This window comes from Abramis brama, assembly GCF_963993115.1.
Source record: "Abramis brama genome assembly, chromosome: 20".
Classification (NCBI taxonomy): Eukaryota; Metazoa; Chordata; class Actinopteri; order Cypriniformes; family Leuciscidae; genus Abramis; species Abramis brama.
In genome coordinates this window covers 32,620,959-32,648,600 of record NC_139982.1, presented here as the reverse complement: position 1 = coordinate 32,648,600, position 27,642 = coordinate 32,620,959, and the positions used below count along the sequence as shown (strand labels likewise).

General features: G+C 38.8%; 1 protein-coding gene and 1 long non-coding RNA gene across 2 annotated transcripts in view; one reads left to right on the top strand and one right to left on the bottom strand.

The window, feature by feature from the left end:
- Positions 1-17,711, top strand: part of LOC311071316 — a 171,532-nt gene extending 153,821 nt beyond the window's left edge. Inside the window, exon 4 of the long non-coding RNA XR_014603808.1 lies at positions 17,021-17,711. This is a non-coding gene — a long non-coding RNA (uncharacterized lncRNA). The remainder of the gene's footprint in view (positions 1-17,020) is intronic.
- LOC311071287 (A disintegrin and metalloproteinase with thrombospondin motifs 20) overlaps positions 1-27,642 on the bottom strand; it is a 102,288-nt gene that overhangs the window by 17,514 nt on the left and 57,132 nt on the right. The window contains exons 15-28 of the mRNA XM_084095606.1: positions 27,563-27,642; positions 26,107-26,202; positions 25,024-25,190; positions 23,932-24,061; positions 23,552-23,678; positions 22,559-22,769; positions 18,929-19,090; positions 16,748-16,912; positions 16,262-16,381; positions 15,937-16,044; positions 15,099-15,263; positions 14,716-14,961; positions 10,947-11,108; positions 9,576-9,749 (exon numbers count right to left, since the gene is read on the bottom strand). The exon at positions 27,563-27,642 is cut by the window's right edge and continues 38 nt beyond it. Of these exons, the coding sequence (XP_083951732.1) occupies positions 9,576-9,749; positions 10,947-11,108; positions 14,716-14,961; positions 15,099-15,263; positions 15,937-16,044; positions 16,262-16,381; positions 16,748-16,912; positions 18,929-19,090; positions 22,559-22,769; positions 23,552-23,678; positions 23,932-24,061; positions 25,024-25,190; positions 26,107-26,202; positions 27,563-27,642 (2,113 nt within the window). The remainder of the gene's footprint in view (positions 1-9,575; positions 9,750-10,946; positions 11,109-14,715; positions 14,962-15,098; positions 15,264-15,936; positions 16,045-16,261; positions 16,382-16,747; positions 16,913-18,928; positions 19,091-22,558; positions 22,770-23,551; positions 23,679-23,931; positions 24,062-25,023; positions 25,191-26,106; positions 26,203-27,562) is intronic.

Sequence of the window (27,642 nt, the reverse complement as noted above, 5' to 3'; positions counted from 1 at the left end):
ATCACTGACTCAGATGAATCATGATTCAGATGAATCATGACTTAGATGAATCACAACTCAGATGAATCGTGACTCAGATTAATCACTGACTCAGATGAATCATGATTCAGATGAATCATGACTTAGATGAATCATAACTCAGATGAATCGTGACTCAGATTAATCACTGACTCAGATTAATCATGACTCAGATGAATCATGACTCAGATGAATCATGACTCAGATAAGTGTGAACGATTGATCCGGACAGATCCAGGGTGGTTTTCTTTTCCATCTGGGATCCAGACGAAAGCAGGACTGGACCGGGACTAAACCACACAAATCTTCAGTTCTAGACGGGTTTACAGTTGTTAACCACTTAAACTACACGTTTTAAACTGGTGGGTCAAATATATTGTTCAAATATATCACATTCTAGTGTAAAATCTGGATTCCTTAACCCTCTGGTGCTCTCAGAATTTGATATCTCATTAAATGAGCTTTCAGTGTGTTCGGCTACAGTACCGAACGCTTCCACTAGAGGAAACTCGTCTCAGTCATTTCCAATGCGCTAGTTTTTGACCACGAGGAGCACAAGTGTGACGTTTTTTTACAGGACCATTTAACCGGTTTGAATCATGTCCATGATTTGTGTGTGTTCACACAGCAAGTGCCAAAACCTTTACCAAGTTACAGTAACAGTCCAATGAAGAAAACAATTCAGGAATGAGCGAAGAGCAGCTGAGGGTTAAAGAGACTCTACATGAACTTTGGCTTAATTTGAGCTGAACACCAGTAACAGTCCAGACTAAACCTGAGAAACTCTTCAGAGTCAGACACAGAAGAGCTGAAACACTGTTCTGCTCTTCATCTTCATCAGAGTCTCCTCTCCTGTCCATCAGAAACTAAACCATCGAGAGTCTCGTCTCAGACTTGAGGAGAATCACAACTAAACACTTCCAGATCCAGGATCCCTCCCTCATTCCTACACACACACACACACACACACACACACACACACACACACACACACACACACACACACACACACACACACACACACACACACGCACATACCCCAAACACACACACACACACACAACCCAAGCACACAAACACGCACATACCCCAAACACACACACACACACACACACACACACACACACACACACACACACACACACACACACACACACACACACACACACACACACACACACACCCACACCCACACACACTCTCTCTCACACTCACACACCCTCACACACACAGACTCATACACACACACACACACACACACACACACACACACACACACACACACACACACACAGACACTTACACCCCCCCAAACACACACACACACACACACACAGACACACACACACACACACTAATATTGTGGGTAATTATTAAGGGTAATTTATGCTGATTGAAAACTCTCTGGACACTCGGACGGAAACAGGAAACACAAGTGAGATGATGTCAGAGTCATGTGACCTCGCGGTGACAGGCCAATCGCTTCATCATGTTCAGAGCGCTCAGTCGCGTTACAGAGAGCAGAAACACACACACCGCCTCTCTCACTCTCGATCTCTCTCACGTTCTGCTGGAATAATAAACGGAGAACAAGAACTCGCTCTGAAAACAATCTTTCCAAGACGATTAAGCTTAAAGTAAAGCGAGGCGTTCCTCAAAGATCTGTTTCAGGTCCTCTTTCATTTCACATCATTATCAATAAATCTGGCTAAAACACAATATGCTGATGACAATTATTAATACACGGGCTTCTTCTTTAACTCAAGCATTCATTATTACCTGTGAAGCTGCTTTTACATTCAAAAAACCCTAAATATATGATCTTTAGTCCTGCTCACTCTAAGTTAACAGATTTACTATAGTATATCTATTAAAACAGAGTTTGTTCTTATAAATATTTAGGTATAGCTTGACAAAAGATTCGCGTTAAATGTGCATATTGATAACTTCTAGAAAAAACTCTATTTTTTCCGCATCGCTATATTATATTATATCTGAATCTGCATATGTTTTCATTTATTGCAAAGACACTTTTAGGTGAATTATCTTCTCATATTTCTAATCTTTTAACCTCTTTTACAAATAGTTATTGCACTAGATCTGGATGTAAAGTCCAGAGGAATATCTTTAGAATTTGGGTTAAATTTGCGTTTTCCTTTCATGCTCCGTTCGGGATGACCGGGAATATCCCGAGTCTAGTTAAACGTCCCGCTTCGAGACCTGAGACTGTGTTTATATCTGACTTTATTAATGGACTGTTTATGCACTGATGTCTTCTAATATCTCAGATCTTCCTGGTTATATAAAGGCATACATAAAATAAATAAACATTAAATTACATCCAAATGAGCACACATGAAAGGTAAACTGCATAAGAACATCCATATGTTTCTGTATTAACTTTCCTTAATGAGTTCCAGATTAAAACACATGTTTTCGGGTGAATAAAACTGACTTCGTTTGCTTTTGCTCGACATGTTTTGTGGTTTAATGTGTTTTTACTGGTGAAATAAAAGCGCTGGATCCTCGACGAGACGACAACACAGACACAGTGTAAGGTGAGTGTTTACACTGAAAACTAGTTTTATCTTTTATAATGTACATTATTTACTTATAATTACAACTGTAAAATTGGATTTGTTTTGTGTTGTATGAATCATTTCTGCATGTTTTCTTCATATCACTCTTTTGTTTGGGGAACATATTCAATATTAACTATGACTTTTGCCTCAATAAACTCCTAATTTACTGCTTATTAATAGTAGTTGTTAAGTTTAGGTATTAAGAAATGTAGAATATGGTCATGCAGAATAATGCATTAATATGTGCTTTACAAGTAATAAACAGCTAATATCCTGGTATAATGGTCATAATCACGAGAGAAACACGACTAATATAAATCTGGCAAACATCATCTGGACATCATTTCCACACGACATCTTCTGAGACGGCGTGTGTGTGAAGCTTCAGGCCGACTGATTTCTGAGAATATCTTCATTATTAGAGAGTTCTGACGTTATGATTTATGAGGGACGAGCAACAACTGTCCTCACACAGATCAGCGGATCAAACGACGGAGTAATGGCTCATAATGCAGAGAATACAGTATTAGCAGAAACAGGTGTTTAGAGAACATTCGACATATCGCTGTGTGTGTGTGTGTGTGTGTGTGTGTGTGTATGTGTGTGTGAGTGAGTGTACGTGTGTGTGTGTGTGTGTGTGTGTGTGTGTGTGTGTGTATGTGTGTGTGTGTGTGTGAGAGTGAGTGTGTGTGAGTGTGTGTGTGTGTATGTGTGTGTGAGTGAGTGAGTGTACGTGTGTGTGTGTGTGTGTGTGTGTGTGTGTGTGTGTGTGTGTGAGAGAGAGAGAGAGAGAGAGAGAGAGTGTGTGTGTGTGTGTGTGTGTGTGTGTGTGTGAGAGAGAGAGAGAGAGAGAGAGAGAGAGAGAGAGAGAGAGAGAGAGAGTGTGTGTGTGTGGGGGGGGGGATCCGCCCAAAATGGACCAGAGTTTCTGATTGGTCAATGAATGTGCTATTTTTATAATATATATATATATATCTTGCCTAACTTATCTTGATGAGTTTCAGTAACGCTGAACACAAAACATTTCATTTGAGTTTTATCTGGGTTTAGAAAAATAATCTTGTTTCCCTTTTAATTAAGTCGTTTGTCTGACTCCATCAGCTGATATTTGTTCTTGTTTTAAACACAAACACTTCATTTGATGCATTTTTCATTAAACAAGTCTTAATATCTTCAGTTAGTTTGCTTCTTCTCCAGTAAATGTATCTTGATTAAGAATGTTTAGATGTTTGATCTGGAAAGCGAGACAGAAACGCTGAGGAAGAACATCATGATTCTGTAACGAGTTCATCATTAAAAACATGGATTTTAATTGGTTTTCAGGACTTTATTTGTCCGATTCAATCTCAACGCAACACAAAACATTTCAAAACTGATGGGACGCAGCGAGACTGAAATATGAAGACGTGTTTAAGTGCGACAGGAAACCCTTACGAGGCTTGTGTTTCCAGGCCGATAAACACTGTTAACTCTCAGATGAAGGACTCTCTCCAGCTCTGATTAATCTCAGCATTACAGCGTTACACTAATCACTCCCACATGCAGACTCGCTGCGCTGGCTCTGGGAGTCCACGAGAGAAACTCTAAAGAAAACATCAGGACAGTTACAAGACGCAAGGCAGGATTTCATAAAGTACGTAAAGTTCAATCTAAAGCACTTCGAGAAGAAACCGCAGACAGTCTCTAAAATAAAATCTGATTTTACTTCTATAAGCTGCGTGTAAATAAACACAGCTCATATTTCTGCACAATAAAGATGTTTATGAATAATTGCTTTTAATAGTTTCCATATCTTTTATTAATGCATGATGCTATTCAAATAAAATGTTATATTACATAAATATATCAATAATATTTTAATATTGTTTAGATTTTTATTAATATTTAGATTTTTTTTTATATTTTCCCCTTTAATTTTAATTAAAGTTTTAGTAATTTTACAGTTTTTTGTCATTTTTTTATATATATATATTTTTTTATTTTACTTACAAATATGTCTATATAGTTTTTTTTATCACTTTTTATTTTAAGTTTTAATTCTAGTTATATTATTACATCAAGTTAAAAATGAGAAATGTTGCCCAGGCAACATGTTGAAATGAAATCAGTTTGTAATTAAATCAAATTAATTTTTTTTTTTGGCTTTTAATTTTGGTTTCAGTTAACTATAATAACCCTGATATATAATATATATATATATATTTTTTTTTATATTAAAATATTATAAATACATGATTGTTGCAAATGTACCATTATGAAATACATTAAATTCCATCTAAACAACATTTTGATAATTAATTTTCAAATAATTTTATGCAGCATTTATGAACTTATATTAACTGAGAGACTGACTGGAGAGTTATTATTTACTCATAATAAAATAGAAAGCGACAAGATAATTAAAAATTGTGAATGATTTCACATTAATTGAGAGCAGTTGCATATTCATACACATATTAAACAAAAATCTGTTGAAAAAAACTCAGTGAACATATAAAAACACTTCAGATGTGACTAAACGCCCAACAGACTAAGAAACAACACAAGCGTTCACAACCTTTATGTATTTTAATCATTTTTACAGTGTGAAATAGTTCTGGAACAAACTGAGCGGGAACATATTCATGTGAAAAACAAAAACATACATCATGTGCGATGATGAGAAGATTTATGAGCCGAGAGAAAGAAACGAGAACAAAATCAACCGAAACAAAGAGGAAGAATGAGAGACGAATGCTGGACAGAAATCAGTGATCAGAGGAGAAACCAAGGATAAAAATGCAGACAAATATACAGTTATTTCATGAAAACAAGACATGTAGAATCTGCAGCACTGAATCTCCTGCTGTCAATGAATAAATACAACCAACAGAAATCCTTCAAACATGTATAGAAATGGCCAACGAGCAGATGAACGACCAAACATATGGCATGAAAGAGGTATTTGTGTTTTCAAACGGAGAAAATATTGATGTGTTCAGACGGCAATTAATTCCCAATTACTGTCCAACCCTGAAGTCTCCTCGTAAACGCAGAGATGGGAATGAATTAAAGATGATCAATAAAAATCTCCACGTCGATCGATCACTGTCTGAACGGGCCATAGGTCGTAGTTTCCAGATTTATCATCATTAATAGTTGATTAAATAAGAGCTAAAATGCTCTCAAGGTTTAGTTTGCAGAAACCGACTGCAACCGTAACAGACATTTATCACGCAAACTGAGCAAAAGAACATTAATACAAAAATAATGGGTAACACTTCACAGTCTCATTTGTTCATATTAGTCAATGCATTAACTAAACTAACACGAACTAACAATGAGCAATATATCTTTACAGCATGTATTAACCATAATGTTAATCAAAATGTTCATGTTAGTTCACACTGCATTAATTACTGTTACCAAAATGACTGCATTTTTTTATTTTAATGAATTGAATGTATTATATTTTACTGAAATAATGTGTTTTATTTAGTATTTTGTTTTTTTATGGCATTTTATGGTACTAAGTTATATTTATGCAGTAGTTATAATCAATTTATTCACTTTTTGAGCCATAAATCTAAACAAGTCACGCTCCAAATTCGAGTTCGATATCGCAAAAAATGAGCTTTCAGTGAGACGTTGTTTGGCCGCAGTACCGAACGCTTCCACTAGAGGAAGCGTTCACGTTCATTGTGCTCAGTTCTGACCGCGAGGAGCACAAGTGTGTTTTTTCAGGACCATTTACCGTTTCAAAACATCCGAATAATCTTTTTTATTTGCGTCCACATTGCAAGTGCCAATCCCTTTACCAAATATCGTACCATTGCGATGAAGTAAAAAAAATATATTTTATTTTAAATAAATACATTTAAATTTGCACCAGATGAAGAGCACCAGATTAACATGAGCTAAGATTAATAAATTCCGTACAAGTGTTCTTAATTGTTAGTTCACATTAACCAATAATAACAGATGAACCTTATTGTTCAGTGTTACCAAATATAATATGCTACATTAGACAAAACAATGAAGTAGACAGTAATTAGTGATTGAATCCTTATTAGCACCAAATCTCAGTGTTGATACCTGATGACGAGCAGGTCGAGATAAACGAGTACACTGAACCCAACAACCGTACAGTGTAACTTCACAGAACGAGGCTTGAATCTTTAGTCGTTTTATTTTATTACAAGGAATTATATCGTGCGCACGATTTACTTAAAACTAGGGAACTAATTATTATTTTGTGCGCACGATTTACAAAAAAATTAGGAAACAAATTATATTGTACGTATGATTTACTTAAAATGAGGAAACGAATTGTATCGTACGTACCATTTATTTAAAAAGAGGAAACCATTTATATCGTGAGGAAACAAATTATATCGTACGTACGATTTACTTAAAATGAGGAAATGAATTATATCGTACGTACAATTTACTTAAAATGAGGAAACAAATTATATCGTACGTACAATTTACTTAAAATGAGGAAACAAATTGTATCATATGTACGATTTACTTAAAATGAGGAAATGAATTGTATCGTACGTACGATTTACTTAAAATGAGGAAACGAATTGTATCGTACGTACAATTTACTTAAAATGAGGAAACAAATTATATCGTACGTACAATTTACTTAAAATGAGGAAACGAATTGTCTCGTACGTACGATTTACTTAAAATGAGGAAATGAATAGTATCGTACGTACGATTTACTTAAAATGAGGAAACAAATTATATCGTACGTACAATTTACTTAAAATGAGGAAACGAATTGTATCATACGTACGATTTACTTAAAATGAGGAAATGAATTGTATCGTACGTACGATTTACTTAAAATGAGGAAACGAATTGTATGGTACGTACCATTTATTTAAAAAGAGGAAACCAATTATATTGTGAGGAAACAAATTATATCGTACGTACGATTTACTTAAAATGAGGAAATGAATTATATTGTACATACAATTTACTTACATTGAGGAAACAAATTATATCGTACGTACAATTTACTTAAAATGAGGAAACGAATTGTATCGTACGTACGATTTACTTAAAATGAGGAAATGAATTATATCATACGTACGATTTACTTAAAATGAGGAAATGAATTATATCGTACGTACAATTTACTTAAAATGAGGAAACAAATTATATCGTACGTACCATTTATTTAAAATGAGGAAACAAATTATATCGTACGTACGATTTACTTAAAATGAGGAAATTAATTATATCATACGTACGATTTACTTAAAATGAGGAAATGAATTATATCGTACGTACAATTTACTTAAAATGAGGAAACAAATTATATCGTACGTACCATTTATTTAAAATGAGGAAACGTATTATATTGTGCACTCAATATACTTAAAATTAGGAAATTTATTATATCGTACGCACGAAAATGAGGAAACAAATTATATTGTACGCTCGATTAACGAATTATTATATCGTGTGCATGATTTACTTAAAACGAGAGAATGAATTAGTAAATATTTTTGTCATGTGCAGGGCTCAGTACATTTCTGTTTAGTTTTCATAATATTTTTTGCAAGTGCATTTGAGACGAAGACTGAACGATGAGGTATTTCTTTCATTTGTCAAGTTTTCCTTGAGTGTTTCAGTCCACGTCGTATTATCGCAACAATTGTCAGAACGCTATCTAAACGTTGATATGTTTATATCCACTGCAAAAATATCAAGCTATTTGGAAAATGCCTGCAGGTTGTGTTTAATATTTTAAAAACTAATTTCACATCACAAACTAAAAACAAAAAAATACTAACAAAAATTATTTTCTTCTGTACAAATCGACGTCCGACCACGAGCACCAGTTTAAAATTATTAAATAATATAGATATATATAACCAAACTTAAAAATACTCATTCTGTACAAAGATACAAATATAATATACAATAAATGGCTGCTGGGTAATTGTCATAATAATAATTAAAATATTAAACTCTTATACACAAATATACACTTGTGTTTTTAGATTACAGAACCTAAGACTAACTCAAACTCGAGTTTTCGTACGAATAAAATCGCATGAATGATTTGTGGTTTTTAGACAGTACATGTTCCTCCTCAGTGTTTCTGTCTTGTTTTTCAGCACAAATATTGAACGTTTCTTAAATCAAGAGACATATAATCATATAAGATATTAAGCAAAATCATATAAGATATTAAGAATGTTTCAATATTTGTGCTGGAAAACAAGACAGAAACACTGAGGAGGAACATCATTTTTTGCGGTGTAATTTATCTGTGTTTTTAACGAGTTCCTGTGAAATCTGCCTGTGTGGCCTAAAGATTGGTTCTGACTCTCATTATAAACAGAAGAGTAAACTGCTGAGCTTCGCTCTTTCTGAGCGAACACAACCCTTGAAGGGGTGTATAACGTCCCTTTACAAGACGTCAAACAACTCTCTGATGTCCCAGAGTGTGTCTGTGAAATTTAAGTTTGTTGTAGTCCTTAAAAAGTGATTTCTGTAAAAGTAAATATCTCCCTTTGCGTTGTAACTTAGCAGATGTTGTTTATGCTCAAACAGCAACATTACACACTAACTAAAGTTAGAAAAGTCAAATGCAGGAATGCAGAATCCCTGACAACATTCAAAAGAGCTGAGAACTCATCTCTTCATGAGCACTTAACCTCTTAATAATAATAATAATAATAATCATAATAATAAATTTTCCTCCCTTGACTGGCGTCTGCTACTCTGAGCAATGCCTAAACTGTGTGTTTGAGCAATTCTTGTGTTCTGCCTCTTCATGACGACTCGCTTGCTTTAGTCCTCTTTTGTACGTCGCTTTGGACAAATGCGTCTGCTAAATGACTAAATGTAAATGAAATCACAATGAACCAGCCTTTAACCCGTGATGATTCAGTGGGACAGGAGCGTCTGGGTTTGGGACAGGAGTGGGACACACACACACACACACACACACACACAGATCTGCTATCGTACCGGCTTCCACGGGCGTCTGAGCCAGAGAGAGCCGGGACAGGGCTGGCCGTTGCACCGCTCCACATCCAGAGGCTTCTCCAGAACATCACAGTTCTGCTCGTTTAATCGCTGACCGTTCGGGCGCTGGCAAACCACCAGCCGAGTCCGCTGACCGCCGCCACACGAGCTCGTGCACTACAGCAGAGAGAGAGGGGGGGGGGGGGGGGATATTATATAATAATATATAATTTAAATAATAAATAACATATTATTATTAATGTTATTATTACATTATTAATAATTAAAACATGAAAACATAAAACATTATTATTAATTATAAATGTTATTATTACTATTATTATAAATATTACCATTTAAACAAATTTTATAATATAAACAAATACGTTTGAATATAAAATTATAATAATAATTAATAATAATTAATAATAATATATTTTAATAATAAATAAAATAATATTATATAAAATATATTATTATTAATATTACATTATTATATTATCATTCAAAATAATAATTATTAAATAAATACACACATATATATATATATATATATATATATATTAATAGCTATTATATATATTTTTAAATCATTTTAAAAACAAATAATATAATATTATTTAAAATATATTAATGTTAGATTATAATAATATTATCATTCAAAGTAATCATTAAAATAATAATTATTAAATAAAGATAAAATATATGAATGATAAATATAACATCAAAATATAACTACATAACTATATAATAATTATCATTAGTCCTTATTGAGACTTTTTTTATGACTGAATTAAAAATATTTAATATTATAATTAATATTTATTTTGACTTGTTGGACATTGAGGATTGGAAAAGAATACACAATAAAACAATAAAATAATAATTGTATTATAAATAACTCAAATCAATTAGTAAAAATAACTATACAAAAAAAAAATATTTGAATAAGGAACAAAATAATATTATTTAAAATATATTATTATTACTACATTGCTATACTATTATTGTACAAAATAATCATGTAGAAATATGAAAAATGTAAATATAATAACAATCATTACTAAGTACATTTTGGTAGTGAATTAATATTTCATATTTACGATCAATATTTCTCTTGACTTTAATGAATAAAATAAACATTTATTAAAAATATTATTATTCAAAATACTTATTATTCAGTATAAAATAATAATCATTAAACATAATATATAAAAATATATTTTTTTATTAGAATAAATCATATTTCCTCCCCCACTAGAGGGCATTTGAACTATTTTAATCATGTGAGAGATATAGTCAGGATAACCTTACATTAACATGATGTTAATTTGACTCATCATCATCATCATCATCATCCTCAGTGAGTCTCACCTCCCCCCAGATGCCGTAGTTCCAGTGAGGGCAGGGTCCCGAATCGCAGCTCTTTGATTGGTCGGGTTTGACCCTCTCGTCGCAGTGATTGGTGCTTCGGCCTTCAGCGTCCTGACAGACCACGACCCGTCGCTGAGATCCGCCTTCACACGTGCTGGAACACTGAACACACACACACACACCAGTCTGAGCACATGCACCACTGAACCAAACCACTGTTTTAATGCCCATTCAACATGTAACACGAAAAACACACTCCCAGTGATGCATCATTGATTGTGTAATATATTTGAGTGAATCTGTGCCTGTTAACGTACTGTTGATTTATAATCGCCTGTTCAACAACTCTCATCAGCTCATATTCTCACATTAATGCCAGACGGAGGTCGACGTCACATGCATAAACTCCTACAGCAATATACCGTCTCTTTACAGCCTGTGTTATATTGCGTTATCTTCATCTGTTCAGACAAACAACACTAATAAAACCCTCACACTGTGAGTCACATACACACACACATTCTGGATCTCATCCAGTCCCAGCATGCATCTGGGCTTTTGCAGCGGATCAAAGCTAATGGGCACATGTGCTGATGAAGCGAACTGAAGTCAGACGACAGAAACTCTGGTGAGGAGCGTGAAATATGAACGTAAACAAACAGGATCGACACACACGCTACACACATCACAGCTGTTCTGCAGGAAACACTACTGACATTAATAATGATAATATATCATCATCTTTCAGTTTGAACATTTTAGTCATGTTATACATTTTATAAAGGAACTAATATGAGAATTCATAAAACAATAAGCGGTTGTGTTATGGCCAATAATTGATAAATAAATGATTTTTATTTATTTTTATATTTTTACATAGTTTTATATATGAATATTATTTACAGGCTTTCCTGGAGCTCAAGAAGTAGAGCGTTGGTGTTTGCTACGCCAAGTTCATGGGTTCAACCCCCATTGCAAATCAGGTTTATTGGTAACATTTACAGACGTTCAGCTGTTTGCAATGAACAAATCAAACTAAAGTAATTGAAATGGCTCAACACAACAAATGTTTGAAGTGGTTTCACCAAATTTCACTGAAAATACAACTTTTAATGATTTCTGCAGTGTCAAAATTATTCACCCCCCTGAATCGAATCCCTCCCTACAGCACACATCTGCGATAAAGTGCTGTCACGTTTGACTGCATGTTAGAAATATGGTCAAAAGAATGGTCCAAAAAGTTAAGAGAAGGTCTTATCGCCCTTCACAAGGAACAGGAAAAGATAGCGAAGACACTAAATGTTCCTCAAGGAAGCATAGTTCGCAAGATCAAAGTTAAAGGAACAGTGGTTACTCTCCCTGGACGGGGCAGAAACAGGAAGATATCAACGGCTGAACCAGATTTCTGAGAAGGCCGGTTCAGAAAAACCCTCGAGCGACTGCAGAAGACCTGCAGCGAGACCCGGTGGCCTCGTACTAAACGCATGCCAGAACTCCAGGACTACACCACTACTGACCCAAACGCATAAGAAAAGTGCCCAAAATCATATAAATAAGCCACAGAAGTTTTGGGATTCTGTTCTGTGGAGCGATGAAACTAAACTGGATCTTTCCGGCCCTCTGGATCAGCGGCGTCTGGAGGAGGAATGAAGCATCAGCTGAAGAACTCTGTCTACAGTTCAGCATGTGGAGCTCGTAATGCTCTCGCTGATTTATATCCTCCGGCTCTGCAGCGTGTGGAAGACAAGATGGATTTATTGAAGTATCAGGAAATCCTAGGAGAAAACGTCATTCCATCAGTGAGGAAGCTGAAGCTTGGACCTTCAACAGGACAATGATCACAAGCATTCCTCAGATTCCCCCAAGGCTTGGTTGCAGAAGAAGTCCTGGGAGATCCAGTGGCATCACAGTCTCCTGACTCGAACCCCATAGAACATCTCTGGTGGGATCTGAAGGCAGTTGCAGCAGCAAACTCAAGAATATTCCTGAACTGGAGGCCGTTGCTCATGAGGAACGTGCTCAGATCCCTCAGGAACGCTCCCAGAAGCTGCTGTCTGCTATACATGTTGTTTGCAGAAGGTCATAACAGCAAAAGGGTGTTTTACTAAGTGCTAAAGATGCTTACCATGAAAGGGAAACCTCAATTTGAGATTGATGAAATTGTGTGTGTGTGTGTGTGTGTGTTGCCCTCACCGCTCCCCACGGGCCAGTCCTCCACTGGTTCTCTGTGTGTGTGTGTGTGTGTGTGTGTGTGTGTGTTGCCCTCACCGCTCCCCACAGGCCAGTCCACCACTGGTTGTCTGTGTGTGCGTGTGTGTGTGTGTGTGTGTTTGTGTGTATAGCTCTCACCGCTCCCCACGGGCCGGTCCTCCACTGGTTGTCTGTGTGTGTGTGTGTTGCCCTCACCGCTCCCCTCGGGCCGGTCCTCCACTGGTTGTCTGTGTGTGTGTGTGTGGCTCTCACCGCTCCCCACGGGCCGGTCCTCCACTGGTTGTCTGTGCGTGTGTGTGTATAGCTCTCACCGCTCCCCTCGGGCCGGTCCTCCACTGGTTCTCTGTCTGTGTGTGTGTGTATGTGTGTGTGTGGCTCTCACCGCTCCCCACGGGCCAGTCCACCACTGGTTGTCTGTGTGTGTGTGTGTGTGTGTGTGTTGCCCTCACCGCTCCCCACGGGCCAGTCCACCACTGGTTGTCTGTGTGTGTGTGTATGTGTGTGTGTGGCTCTCACCGCTCCCCACGGGCCAGTCCACCACTGGTTGTCTGTGTGTGTGTGTGTGTGTGTGTGTGTGTTGCCCTCACCGCTCCCCACGGGCCAGTCCATCACTGGTTGTCTGTGTGTGTGTGTGTGTGTGTGTGTGTTGCCCTCACCGCTCCCCACGGGCCGGTCCTCCACTGGTTCTCTGTCTGTGTGTGTGTGTATGGCTCTCACCGCTCCCCACGGGCCAGTCCACCACTGGTTGTCTGTGTGTGTGTGTGTGGCTCTCACCGCTCCCCACGGGCCAGTCCACCACTGGTTGTCTGTGTGTGTGTGTGTGTGTGTGTTGCCCTCACCGCTCCCCACGGGCCGGTCCTCCACTGGTTGTCTGTGTGTGTGTGTGTGTGTGTTGCCCTCACCGCTCCCCACGGGCCGGTCCTCCACTGGTTGTCTGTGTGTGTGTGTGTGTGTGTGTTGCCCTCACCGCTCCCCACGGGCCGGTCCTCCACTGGTTCTCTGTCTGTGTGTGTGTGTATGTGTGTGTGTGGCTCTCACCGCTCCCCACAGGCCAGTCCACCACTGGTTGTCTGTGTGTGTGTGTGTGTGTGTGTGTTGCCCTCACCGCTCCCCACGGGCCAGTCCATCACTGGTTGTCTGTGTGTGTGTGTGTGTGTGTGTGTGTGTTGCCCTCACCGCTCCCCACGGGCCGGTCCTCCACTGGTTCTCTGTCTGTGTGTGTGTGTATGGCTCTCACCGCTCCCCACGGGCCAGTCCACCACTGGTTGTCTGTGTGTGTGTGTGTGTTGCCCTCACCGCTCCCCACGGGCCAGTCCACCACTGGTTGTCTGTGTGTGTGTGTGTGTGTGTGTGTGTGTGTTGCCCTCACCGCTCCCCACGGGCCGGTCCTCCACTGGTTCTCTGTCTGTGTGTGTGTGTATGGCTCTCACCGCTCCCCACGGGCCAGTCCACCACTGGTTGTCTGTGTGTGTGTGTGTGTTGCCCTCACCGCTCCCCACGGGCCAGTCCACCACTGGTTGTCTGTGTGTGTGTGTGTGTGTGTGTGTGTTGCCCTCACCGCTCCCCACGGGCCGGTCCTCCACTGGTTCTCCGCGGGGATGTTCCAGCTGTGGCTGCCGGGGTCGGGGGGGAAGTAGGGCTGGTTGTTGGGCCAGTGGTAGGAGGACTGGCAGGGCGCCGACACACACTCCTGCTCAGCGCTGGGACGCTCGTCCGGGACACAGAACGACTCATCCACCTGATGGTGATGGTTCATACACACGACCCGCCGCGTGGACCGACCCACACCACACGACACCGAACACTGTGGAGCACACACACCAACCAGATTTAAAACAGTGGATGGATGGATGGGTGGGTGAATATGTAGATGGATGAATGGGTGGATGTGTGTGTGTGTGTGTGTGTGTGTGTGTGTGTGTGTGTGTGTGTCTGTCTCACCGATGTCCACTCTCCCTCCCTCCACTGTCCACAGGGACTGAAACACACAGTAGAGTCTGCGGGTCGAGGCAGGAGAGAACAGGACGAGTCTTCAGCAACTCCACCCTGAGCATCTCTACAGCTGACGTAACGCTCACGCCGGCCCTCACCACATGACACCGAGCACTGAATACACACACACACACGCGCACACACACAGATGTGTACAGATGTAACATATTTGATACATCAGGCTTTTATGGCTCATATAGTCTGATGAGTAAGGGATAATGTACTTCCAGCCGGTTGTTATCTCAGAATAAACCCGACAGGGTGATCAGGATCAGGTGTTCATTGTGTTTATTCTGAGATCACACACACACACACACACACACACACACACACACACACACACACACACACACGCACACACACACACACACACACACACACACACACACCTGAAGGGGGTTTATTCTGAGATAACAACCGGCTGGATGTTCATTATTCCGTTTATTACACGGCCACTTGCCACATTAGTAAATAATTAGACAAGAAATATTGATCTGAGTTGAAATATTTTTTTTTTTAGGTCTTTAAACGCAAAGCTTCCACAGAGAGAGCAGTTTCAGCGGCAAGATCAAACTAGACGGACGTTTAAGAGATACGGTATACAGTCATAACACTTATTACACAGCATTTCAACACATACTGTATATAATTATGGAGATAAGATTCAGATTAAACTGTTTTAAAATCATACCAGTTTGTATCTTATAATCCAACAATGAACAAAACAATAGTCACAAAATGGCAGCAGCTGTGTGTGTGTGTGTATGTGTGTGAGTGTGTTACTCACGGTTGTCCATGACCCGTATCTCCACTGTGTGTGTCGTTGACCCGGTTCTGCTGGTCTTGGTGTGTTAAACACTAATGCTGCGCGAGGACAAACCGACAACTCACAGTCCTAAACACACACACACACACACGTATGTCAGATTCATATGTAATCGATTATGTTGTTCATTATTACTGGTCAAAAGTTTTGAAAAAATACCTAGGCTGCATTAATTTGATCAAAACTACAATGACAACTTGTTTCTTCTTCAAACTTCTTTCAAAGACATTAACAAATCATAATTATTGCCATCTTTTCCCCCAGTGTGTATGGAGTGTTTGATCACCTGACTGTCTCGAGGTCTGGCGGCCGCGTTACACTCCCTGTCGTCCAGCGTCTCACCGTACGCTCCCGACACACACCTCACCGCGCGCATCTGATAGCCCTGACCGCAGCTCACCGTACACTGCAAAACACCACAGCACACACTCACAGCACTGAAAGATGAATCGCTCTTTCTGTTTTGAAGTCCATAAAAGTGCATCTATCCATCATAAAAGTGCATCTATCATCATAAAAGTGCATCTATCCATCATAAAACTTTTATGGACTTCAAAACAGAAACAGCCATTCACTGCCATTATAAAGCTTGGAAGAGCCAGGACATTTTTAATATAATTTAGATTGTATTTGTCTGAAAGAATAATGTCATAAACACCTAGGATGACTTGAGGGAGAGTAAATCATGGGCTAATTTTCATTTTGAAGTGAACTATCTTTACATGATCTTTGATCAAACACACGAGACAGAGTGCGCTGGTGTGTTTCTCACCGGACTCCAGCCTCCGGTCTGCCAGGACGCACATTCGGGACGCTCACAGACGCCCAGCGCCGAGGGTTTGGTGTTCGGGTCACAGCGCTGCTCACTCAGCTGCTCGTCTCCCAGAATGCACTGCACCTGCCGGTGTCGCACGCCCTTCCCACACGTCGCCAGACACTGAAACAGAGACAGAGTTACTGTAGTACTGTGAGTAACGATTCAATGTAATATTTAAAAAAATGCATTCATAGGATTCAGAACGACTCAGTTCAGTTTAATACACAGTTTGATTAAAGGGGTGGTGTAATGCCCTTTTCACAAGATGTAAAATACATCTCTGATGTCCCCAGAGTGTGTGTGTGAAGTTTTAGTTCCAAATACCCCACAGATATTTTTATATAGCATGTTAAAATTGTCACTTTTTGAGGCTGAGCAAAAACACACCGTTTTGTGTCTGTTCCTTTAAATGCAAATGAGCTGCTGCTCCCGGCACAGGGGGCGGAGCTTCAACAGCTTGCACTCACACACACATGCACTGAAAATTTCAAAAACTTTTAGCCTTTTATGTTCAAACCGGAGTCAGACAAAAAATGGAGAGACTCAAGAAGAAGTGACAACATGTAGAAGCAACAGGACATTTCTGAATGGTTAGTTGATAAATTTATGTAGTTTATGTGTAGTTATCTTCTAGTCATTGATTAGCATATTCTGTCTTGATAATCTATAAATCGCGTTTACGGGGGCGGGTTTATGTAAATTTTAGGGTTGGTGATGTCACTAACCCAGGAGGAATGTGGTGTAGTCTCTACCAGCCGTTTGTTGTAGTCCTTAAAAAGCGATTTCTTTAAAAGCAAATATCTCCCTTTGCTTTGAACTTTGAGTGTCGTAACTTTGCAGATGTTGTTTATGCTCAAACAGCAACATTACACACTAACTAAAGTTAGAAAGGTGAAATCATAATCAACCACCCCTTTAACGATTCTGTTGAGTATTTTTAAAATGCATTGTTTGTTTAAAATATTGAGAATGTTATTTGAGAATGAGAATTTTAAGTACTGATTTTTTTTTGTAAGATGTAATTACAATACGAAAACTTTTTTGCAAATTCAAAATGATTCAGTTCAGTTTAATACACAGTTTGATTAACCATTCTATTGAGTATTTATTAAATGAATTTATAGGATTTATAGGATTTTAAGGTCTTGAGTTTGTTTTATTATTTTAATTTAGTGCTGGGCATTCAAAATAAAAGTTTGTGTTTATATAATATATGTGTTTGTGCTGTTTATAATTATTTTGTATATATATATATATAAATACAAACACATGCCTGTACATATTTAAGAAAAATTTGTTATTTATATATAAAATATTTATATTTATATATAATATAAATTATGTATAAATCTATATATACAGTATATACATGCAAATATTTATTAAATATATACATGCATGTGTGTGTTTATATATACAAAATAATTATACACAGTACACACACACATTATGTAAACACAAACTTTTATTTCGAATGTGATTAATCGTTGCCCAGCACTATTTTAATTATATAAGAATTATTGATTACCTGAAAATAATTCCTTTTTTTCTTCTTATTCTTATTACAAAAGATGTATCGGTGCACATAATTATTGTTTTAAATTCATCATAATATTTTAATTTAAAAAATGTATTCACCATGAAATTCTTTATTATTGCAGTGTTTATTCTAAATGATTTATTAGTGCACATCATCATTATTGTTTAAATAATCTTGAATGAGAATAAGTTCCTCTTGCACCATCTCTTCTCTTCTCTGATGACGAGGGTGGAGCTATAACCTGTCACTCACATGAGATCAGCCAATAGCAAACCACAACCATCCAATCAGCCAATCAATTCCACACAGACACAATCAAGCCCACATTTGTTCTTGTTCCAGAAGCGTTTCACTCAGATATACAGCAAAATAGAGGAGAAACTTGACCATATTTTCCAGAAAATAAGTCACACCGGGTCAAGATTGCATTGTTGAGAGGAATGAACACATATAGTCACGTTCTATATTTGTTCTTGTTCCAGAAGCGTTTCACTTGGATATACTGTACGACACAATAGGGGGAAAAGACGAGCACATCATCTGTTTGATGCCGCCGTTAACAGTGTGGTAGGATAGGAAGAGTTTGGTGTCAGTACCTCGCTCCACGGGCTGGCGCTCCAGTCGGGACAGGACACGTCACTGCAGGGTTCGCTCAGGACTCTCTGATCCTCACACTCTCGCTCCGCCAGCCTGCGGCCCAGATTGTTCATACAGAACGCCTGTCTCGTCCGAACGCCACGTCCACAGCTCCTCGAGCACTGCGAACACAAGCACAACACATTACAGAGAATCAGGAGGAACAATGAGAAACATCACATGCAAATCCACACATCCTTGTGTTCAAATACGACTGAGTCGGGGTCAAATTGATCCTCCATGTAATTTGCCAAAATTCATGATCACTATGAAAAACACTAAAGATTCATGTAAAAAATTTGGTGCAAATAACTAAAAGTAAATATAAATAGTTCCTCACATTATTTTTACTTACTGCAAGTAGTATTTATTGCTATTTGTACTTAATGTAAATTTCCTCTGCAAGGGTAATGTGTTTTTATGACTCTTAACTGTTTTTCAAAGTGTTAATTGAATTGAATGACCCCATTGACCCCATCACAAAAGACGTAAATAAATGTGTACAGCCTTTCCAAAACACATCTATATGTGTCGAAACTTTGCATGCACATTCATGACACTAAAAGTGGAATAGCCACCAAATTTCAAGAAGAAATAAATAGTTCAACCAGTGTTTCAAGCTGTTTGAAAATTTAAATGGGGTCAAATTGACCCAAAACACAATATTTAGGGCTATTTTTTAGTGTTGGGTCCGAGTCCACCATTGTCGAGTCCGAGTCGAGTCCAAGTCCTTAACAATCGAGTCCGAGTCCAAGTCCGAGTCCAAAGAGGGCCGAGTCGCACTTGAGTCCGAGTCCTTAACATCCGAGTCCGAGTCGAGTCCGGCCGAGTCCACAAAGATTTAAATGGTTTTAAATTGACCTTTCACAAAGACCCGCCCCTCTTACTGTCGCTACGTCCGACAAGCCATTCCGCTCTCACTCCGGAAATATGTTCTCACACAGTGAAATATATATTGCGGAGCAAAGAGGACACTGACAAAGCGCCAACAGACAAGACAAGGCTACTTCTGGTATGAAATAAAGTCTCAGCTTTCAAATTTTGTAATTTTTTTTAAATTAAAACAATACACACCGTTTTGTGGTGCTTTAATATAGGCCTCAACTCAAGCAGCACATGAACTGATAATATCTTCTAGTTATAGCACGAATTAAACATGAATGAACATCAGAACTGCAAAAAGAATTCAATAGACACCATTTTTCAAGTTCAAGTCCAATGACTTTAATCTACTATCTGGTTTGGTTTGTTTGTCGGACAAAAATGGCAGGTATCTGCATTATCTGGTCAGATCGCATGTCAATCAAATTCCAGTGAAAGGTCTCAACACTGAGCTCTTAAATTAATATGTTAAACCTTACAAAATGATTCCAATGTATAGTTACAGTCATACGTTTACCTATCGTACATCTTTCAGATTCTGCAAGGTAATGCTCAAGAATATAACACGATGCATTAAGAGCCAGGAGTAAACTTTCGAGCAAGATGACGTTGATTTTTTAATTTTTATTTATTTTGATGATCTTATTTTGTTTTACATGCTAATATCTTATTTAGCCTCTAAATGGCAGGACTAAATTAATGAATGATTTTTAAAATAAAATAAGAGCAATTTACACCAATGATCCAGTTCAAAAATGTACACCCCCTGGGCTCCTAATGGTTGCTTCCTTCTTGAGCATCACTAAATGTTTGCAGGGTTTGTAATAGTTGTGTATGAGTCCATCAGTTGTCTTCAGTGTGACAAGATGGATCTCACAATCATAGTCACTGCTAGTAAGGAGTCAAATATGCAGACGATGCTGGAAAAGCAAAGAATGTGCAGGAGCTGGAGGATTTTTCCTCATGAACAACCATTAAAAAAAAAAAAAAAAAAAAAAAAACTTGTGGATCATTCAGGTAAAGAAACACAATATTAAAATCAAGCCTATGTAATTTGTCTTGTATTTTGTGTTTGTATTTTTTCTTGTGGACTAGGCTATTAAACATCCATTATGTGAAAAAGATTTTTCAGGGCAGTAATAAATAGCCTAGAAACAATGTTTTTATGATCATCCTCCTTAAAAAATAAATAAATATTACATTTTGGAGATTCTGCAAGGTGTATGTAAACTTATGACTAAAGTGTAGGCTAAATCAATGTAACAAAAATCATAACATTATTAGACGCCAAAATGTTGCTTTGGTTATCGCGTTCTCATGTTGCTATGGTTACTGTGTCAATCATCGCAATTTCATGACTCGCAGGACTAAAATTCTGCGGATTCTCTCCCACATTTAAATGCAGTTATCACTCTTTTTAATTTACAGTGTGAACGTAACCACTGGTCCTCTACAAGCATGAAAAAAATATATTATTTAGATTGTCAATAGCGCTCACTTTAAGCCATCACTTACTTCTTTCACTTACGTTCTGTACTCTCACTGAAACTCTCGTCATAAACACTGAAGTTGTCCGCACTGCACAGCGAATCTCTTATTTATATCACGTCAAGACTTTGTCGTTTATGAGGAGATTTGCGAAAGGATAAAACTCGCGCTGATTCTGAACTTTTTGAGCGAATTCTCCGCATGGTGACTCAAAACGCCTCTGATTGGCCACTGTGTTCATGCGCTTAATATACATATCTGTGATTGGCTACAATGCTCAACACTGACACAACACAATGTAAGCAGTTTCGTTTCGTTTCGTTTTTGAATAATATTGTGTCCTCCAGTGCCCGGACTCGACTGTACTCGGCAAATTTTCCGAGTCTAAAATGTCCGAGTCCGTGTCAAGTCCGAGTACAAATTCATCCGAGTGCGTGACAAGTCCGAGTTCATTAAAAATTGGACTCGAGTCCGGACTCGAGTCCGAGTCCGAGTTCGAGTACCCCAACTCTACTATTTTTATATTATTATCGTTATTAAAGTGCCCTATTATGCTATTATTTTTTATAAAGGATTTTTAAAGGATATGACCTTTCATGTAGTGTGTAATACAGCTGTTTGTGAATGTAAAAGGTCAAAGTGCAGATAAATTGAGTTTTTGTCTCCCAAAAGAAAGAAGTGATTCTGAACTGAAACGAGTCGTCAGTAATTCAGTCTCACTTCCTGCTGTAGGAGTGTAACTCATTTGCATAATGCCAGCCTCTGGTCTTGATTGGCTGAACAGCATCTCTTAGCTCCGCCCTCAAACACTGTAGTGTATCTGAGACTGGAAGAGTTTGGTTCGTGTTGTTCGTGTCGAGAAGACGCTGTTTTCTGCTGACAAAGCAAATCCACTTTGATGAGATTGATGCGGTAAACCCACGCCATCGTTACTGTTCGTATCATTGTGTGTCAAGAGCTGAGATTCAGATATGCTAATGTGTATCTGGTTTCTGATCAATCACAGCAGAGCAGCTCTCAGAGAGGCGGGGTTTAGAGAGACTGAATCCTTGACCGAAGCGTTTCAGACACTGAGAGAAAAGAGCTGATGCTGTAGTGGAGATTATGAGAAAGTTTGACCTTGAATGCATTTTGTAGGAGAATCAAAAGCAAAATGAGCAACCTTTGAAACAGCATTGGGCACTTTAATAAGTCAGAGTATGATCTGTAGTGTGTGTCACCTGAGACCAGGCGCTGTATTGCCAGCTCTTGAGCAGACAGTCTCCGTGACAGGCCTCTCGAGTCTGTGGTTTGGGCAGGTCTGCGCAGACACGGCTCTCCACACGCTCACTCAGACTCTTGCTCTGACTGTAACGCATACACAACACGTCCAGCGTACGGGAACCTGGACCACACTTACTGGAGCAGTCGCTCCGTCCCGCCACGTGCCACCTGAGGAGCGCAGAGGAAACGGCTCAAACGCTGTCCAACAGACATCAGCGTTCGGTTTCGTTGCTTTTCTGTTGTGTTGACCTTTTTATCCAAGAAACCCAAAAGGCTCATTTGCATTATTTGCATGTCACACTCACCGTGCTCTCCCAGCTCATTAGGTGCTGAGACCCATTTATCAAATCTAATGCAAAAATGCAAAAAAAAGGTCTGCCCTTTATCTTCTGTCTATAATAAAAGATTTTTTTAGAGTGCAGACCTTTTTTGCATTTTTCAAATATTAAACACAAAATTTTTATGTAGATTTACTGAAGTAGTATTTTCTTTTAAATCATACATCAATAATCTTATTTAAAACTTTGAGAAATCATTTTTTACAGTGTGGGAAACAAATGCATGCATTGGAAATGATGCATGTGCAATTATATTTAATGTAAAAGCTTACTGATGAGGATGATGCAGGATATAGTAATGTGATGAAACTCTTGTGGTCAAATTCACTGAATATGGATGCATGTTGCCATCAAATTTCAAAAGTATAAAATATTTTCATGAGATTATACAATATGTTATGTTGCTGGAGATGAGATGCAATTGTACTGACACTAACTTAAGGAAAATCAAGCTTCATCACCAAACCAAGATCACCTTTGTTGATCAAATCAATATCAAATCAAACATTTAAAATTAAATTGAAATATTTCAGTGTTTGCAGAATATGTGCTTTCAGTTTTTCTTTTGGTTCAACACTAGAATAAGACACGGGAGCTGTTGTGTGGATGTACCTGAGTTCACAGTCGCTATTGCAGTTCTCCGTCGCTCCTCTGGGTCGAGGAAGATACTCACACCTCTGATCCGAAACCACCAGGTGATCACTCTTACGAACACACACCGCCTTCCGTCGCCGCTCACCTGTAGAGGAACACACACTCATGAAGCGTAAGGGACTTCCCTTTAAACTATAAGACATGAGAAACACTAGAGAGAAATGAGAAAGAGATGAGAAACACCAGAGAGAAATGAGAAAGAGATGAGAAACACCAGAGAGAGAGATGAGAAACACCAGAGAGAGATGAGGAAGAGATACCAGAGACTAATGAGAAGGTGTTTTAGGACAGAAAACCAAAAGTGGGTGCAGGCAATAGAGCCGTAAAGAAAGCAGAACCTTGACACATGCGACTGCACTCCTGCCACGGGCCTGCCGGATCCCAGCCGAACTGCTCCCGCTGCTCCTCGATGGGAATACTGAAGGAATATCTGACGTCAGGATTATACAGGTTTCCCACGCACAGAACCTGAGACGACAGGAAGATCACAAGCCTGTAAATCTCACTTTAAGCTAACTTCAAATAATAATAAAAAAACTATAATACTATATAACACTGACTGTATTATCTTTCACCATTTTAAATCTTAAGTATTTTACCTATTATTAAAAATTTTACAAAAATCAAAAATACTGATATTTTTCTTTTTTTTTTGCAGTGTGGTCATAATCAGACAATAACAAAATAAGGTGATGCACAAGATAATTAGATGTTTTCTGTTCTCATCATGTCATGCTGGGTGGCCCCGTCCTCAATGAAATCTCATTGGTCTAAAACTTTGCTGTGGTTTTCTTTCATTTCGCTGTAAATGTCCTTGCTCACTGAGTCCGAAATACCCCTGAGTTCCTTTGCCCATATAATCGTTAAGCTAATAAGGTTAAGCATATTTGGCTTGCTGTCCGCAATGGAGGGGCTCGAGGAAGCAGCTTCAACTCGAGCTGAGATATACCCCCCAGTGGGACTACTAATGCTCGGATGATGAGTATGGTAGCGAGATGCCTAAATTATGCAGGTGGAGCTGGGGAGGTGGAGGGACGCCAGAACAGCTGATGCCAGAGCAAGGAAAGCGGCTGCTTATAAGCTCCGGCAGTTAATTGAAAGATTAGATGGGTTCACTCCCCCCGAAATTACATTGTGAACTTCACTAAAAAATAAACACAACCTCACGTTGTGTCAATCATGTTTGCACACTGCATCTGAAACTTTCGTCCGTCATGAAACAAATTGCATCAGGTTCGATTGTCTACGTTTTTTTGCATCCGTAGCAACCATTTTGATAGTTGTTTTGACAATTCAGAGCCACTGAATGACCAATGTGAAAAAATGCATACAAAAATTTCGGACTCAGTGAGCAAGGATCTTAAGTCTTGATGCCGAATTGTGTCACACTGCACTTTTATAATGGTTGTGTTTGGTGTTGTTCGACTTGCCTGCAGCACGAGCTCCTCCTCAATCCGTTGTGTGCAGTTTATCCGTTCCACTGTAGTGTTGGATCCGCTGTACTCAATCTCTGCTCCCTTAAAGGTGATTTCCCTTTTAAACATGGACACCACAAAGTTCCCGTTCAGGAGAAAGTTGGACTGACTGTCAGACAGAGCTGCAGATCAGAGGACAAGAAGGATCAGAACTGGACAGGGGTGTGTTTCCCGAAAGCATCGTTAGCCAACTATGGTTGCAAGTTCCGTCGTTATCAGTAGTTCAACGAGTCGGTGTTTCCAGAAACCATCGTTCCAATGAACATTCGCAAACAGCATTACAGAGTTGTGTGTTTGGAACGACAGCTCTAGATCTCAACCAGTGGTTAGAAGCAGAGTTTCTAGTTTGCATGACATGTGGACTCAGTAAATCCTGATCTTGAGACAAATAAGCAAACTGACATTCAGTGCAATCGGTATCTTTTATTTAGAATAGATACAAATGTCATTTATGTCTTATAGTTTGTCAAGAGATTTAAAGTGTCGTTTTTGAAGAGTGCGCATGTGCGAACGAGCTCTAGTGCGTAAGAACGAGTCTATGATTGAATCTGGAAATAAAGCAAAATAACTGAGAATAATTAGAATTATTCCTCAGATGTCATGTCTGTAATTTATATCAAAACATTGAGTGTTAATTCGATCTTGAAGAGATTCATTAACAGTAGTTATTACTCCTCCATCTACGTGGCATCATTTACCAACGTGGTTGAACGACCAATTTGCAACAATATGGTTTCGAGAAACAGTCGTGAGTCGCTAGTGGATTTCTTCAATGATGTGTCGTACTACTGTAGTTTAGCAGTGAGTTAGAGCGGTGTACGGTAAACACACCCCTGTTCAGATGACATTGGTTTTCTGTTTTTCTGAATGTGATTGAGTGTGCGTTCTACATTGAAGTACCATGCAAATATCATAGCATGTGAATATGGAAATCATTCAGAATGTATAGCATATATCAGAGGACCATGGTAATATCATCTGATACCATCACTGTAACACTAGTGTAATCTGGTCTGGTAATGTATGTACTGAACTCACCGAGATAGTTATCATCTTCTGGTGATCCTGAGTAGCTGACCTGCTTTATATCTATGTTGGTCGCACCAGCAGGAATCCGAACCACAACGTTATAACCTAACATAAGAGAGTGATGAGAACAAGATAAGAAACACCAGATAGCAATGAGAAAGACATGAGAAACACCAAAGAGAGATGAGAAAGACATGAGAAACACCAGAGAGAGATGAGAAAGAGATGAGAAACACCAGAGAGAGATGAGAAAGAGATGAGAAACACCAGAGAGAGATGAGAACGAGATGAGAAACACCAGAGAGAGATGAGAACGAGATGAGAAACACCAGAGAGAGATGAGAAAGACATGAGAAACACCAGAGAGTGATGAGAAAGACATGAGAAACACCAGAGAGTGATGAGAAAGAGATGAGAAACACCAGAGAGAGATGAGAAAGACATGAGAAACACCAGAGAGTGATGAGAAAGACATGAGAAACACCAGAGAGAGATGAGAAAGAGATGAGAAACACCAGAGAGTGATGAGAAAGAGATGAGAAACACCAGAGAGTGATGAGAAAGACATGAGAAACACCAGAGAGTGATGAGAAAGAGATGAGAAACACCAGAGAGTGATGAGAAAGACATGAGAAAGACCAGAGAGTGATGAGAAAGACATGAGAAACACCAGAGAGTGATGAGAAAGACATGAGAAAGACATGAGAAACACCAGAGTGATGAGAAAGACATGAGAAAGACCAGAGAGTGATGAGAAAGACATGAGAAACACCAGAGAGAGATGAGAAAGACATGAGAAACACCAGAGAGTGATGAGAAAGACATGAGAAAGACCAGAGAGTGATGAGAAAGACATGAGAAACACCAGAGAGTGATGAGAAAGACATGAGAAAGACATGAGAAACACCAGAGTGATGAGAAAGACATGAGAAAGACATGAGAAACACCAGAGTGATGAGAAAGACATGAGAAAGACATGAGAAACACCAGAGTGATGAGAAAGACATGAGAAACACCAGAGAGAGATGAGAAAGACATGAGAAACACCAGAGAGTGATGAGAAAGAGATGAGAAACACCAGAGAGAGATGAGAAAGAGACGAGAAACACTAGAGAGAGATTGATGAGAAAGAGATGAGAAACACCAGAGAGTGATGAGAAAGACATGAGAAACACCAGAGAGTGATGAGAAAGAGATGAGAAACACCAGAGAGAGATGAGAAAGAGATGAGAAACACCAGAGAGAGATGAGAAAGAGACGAGAAACACTAGAGAGAGATTGATGAGAAAGAGATGAGAAACACCAGAGTGATGAAAAAGAGATGAGAAACACTAGAGAGAGATTGATGAGAAAGAGATGAGAAACACCAGAGAGAGATGAGAAACACCAGAGTGATGAAAAAGAGATGATAAACACCAGAGAGAGATGAGAACGAGATGAGAAACACCAGACTGGTAAATCTCACCATATTGTGCGTTGTTGAAGGTTCCAGCGATTGTCTTACATGACGAGTTGTCTCCTCCACAGACACCACACTTATCATTT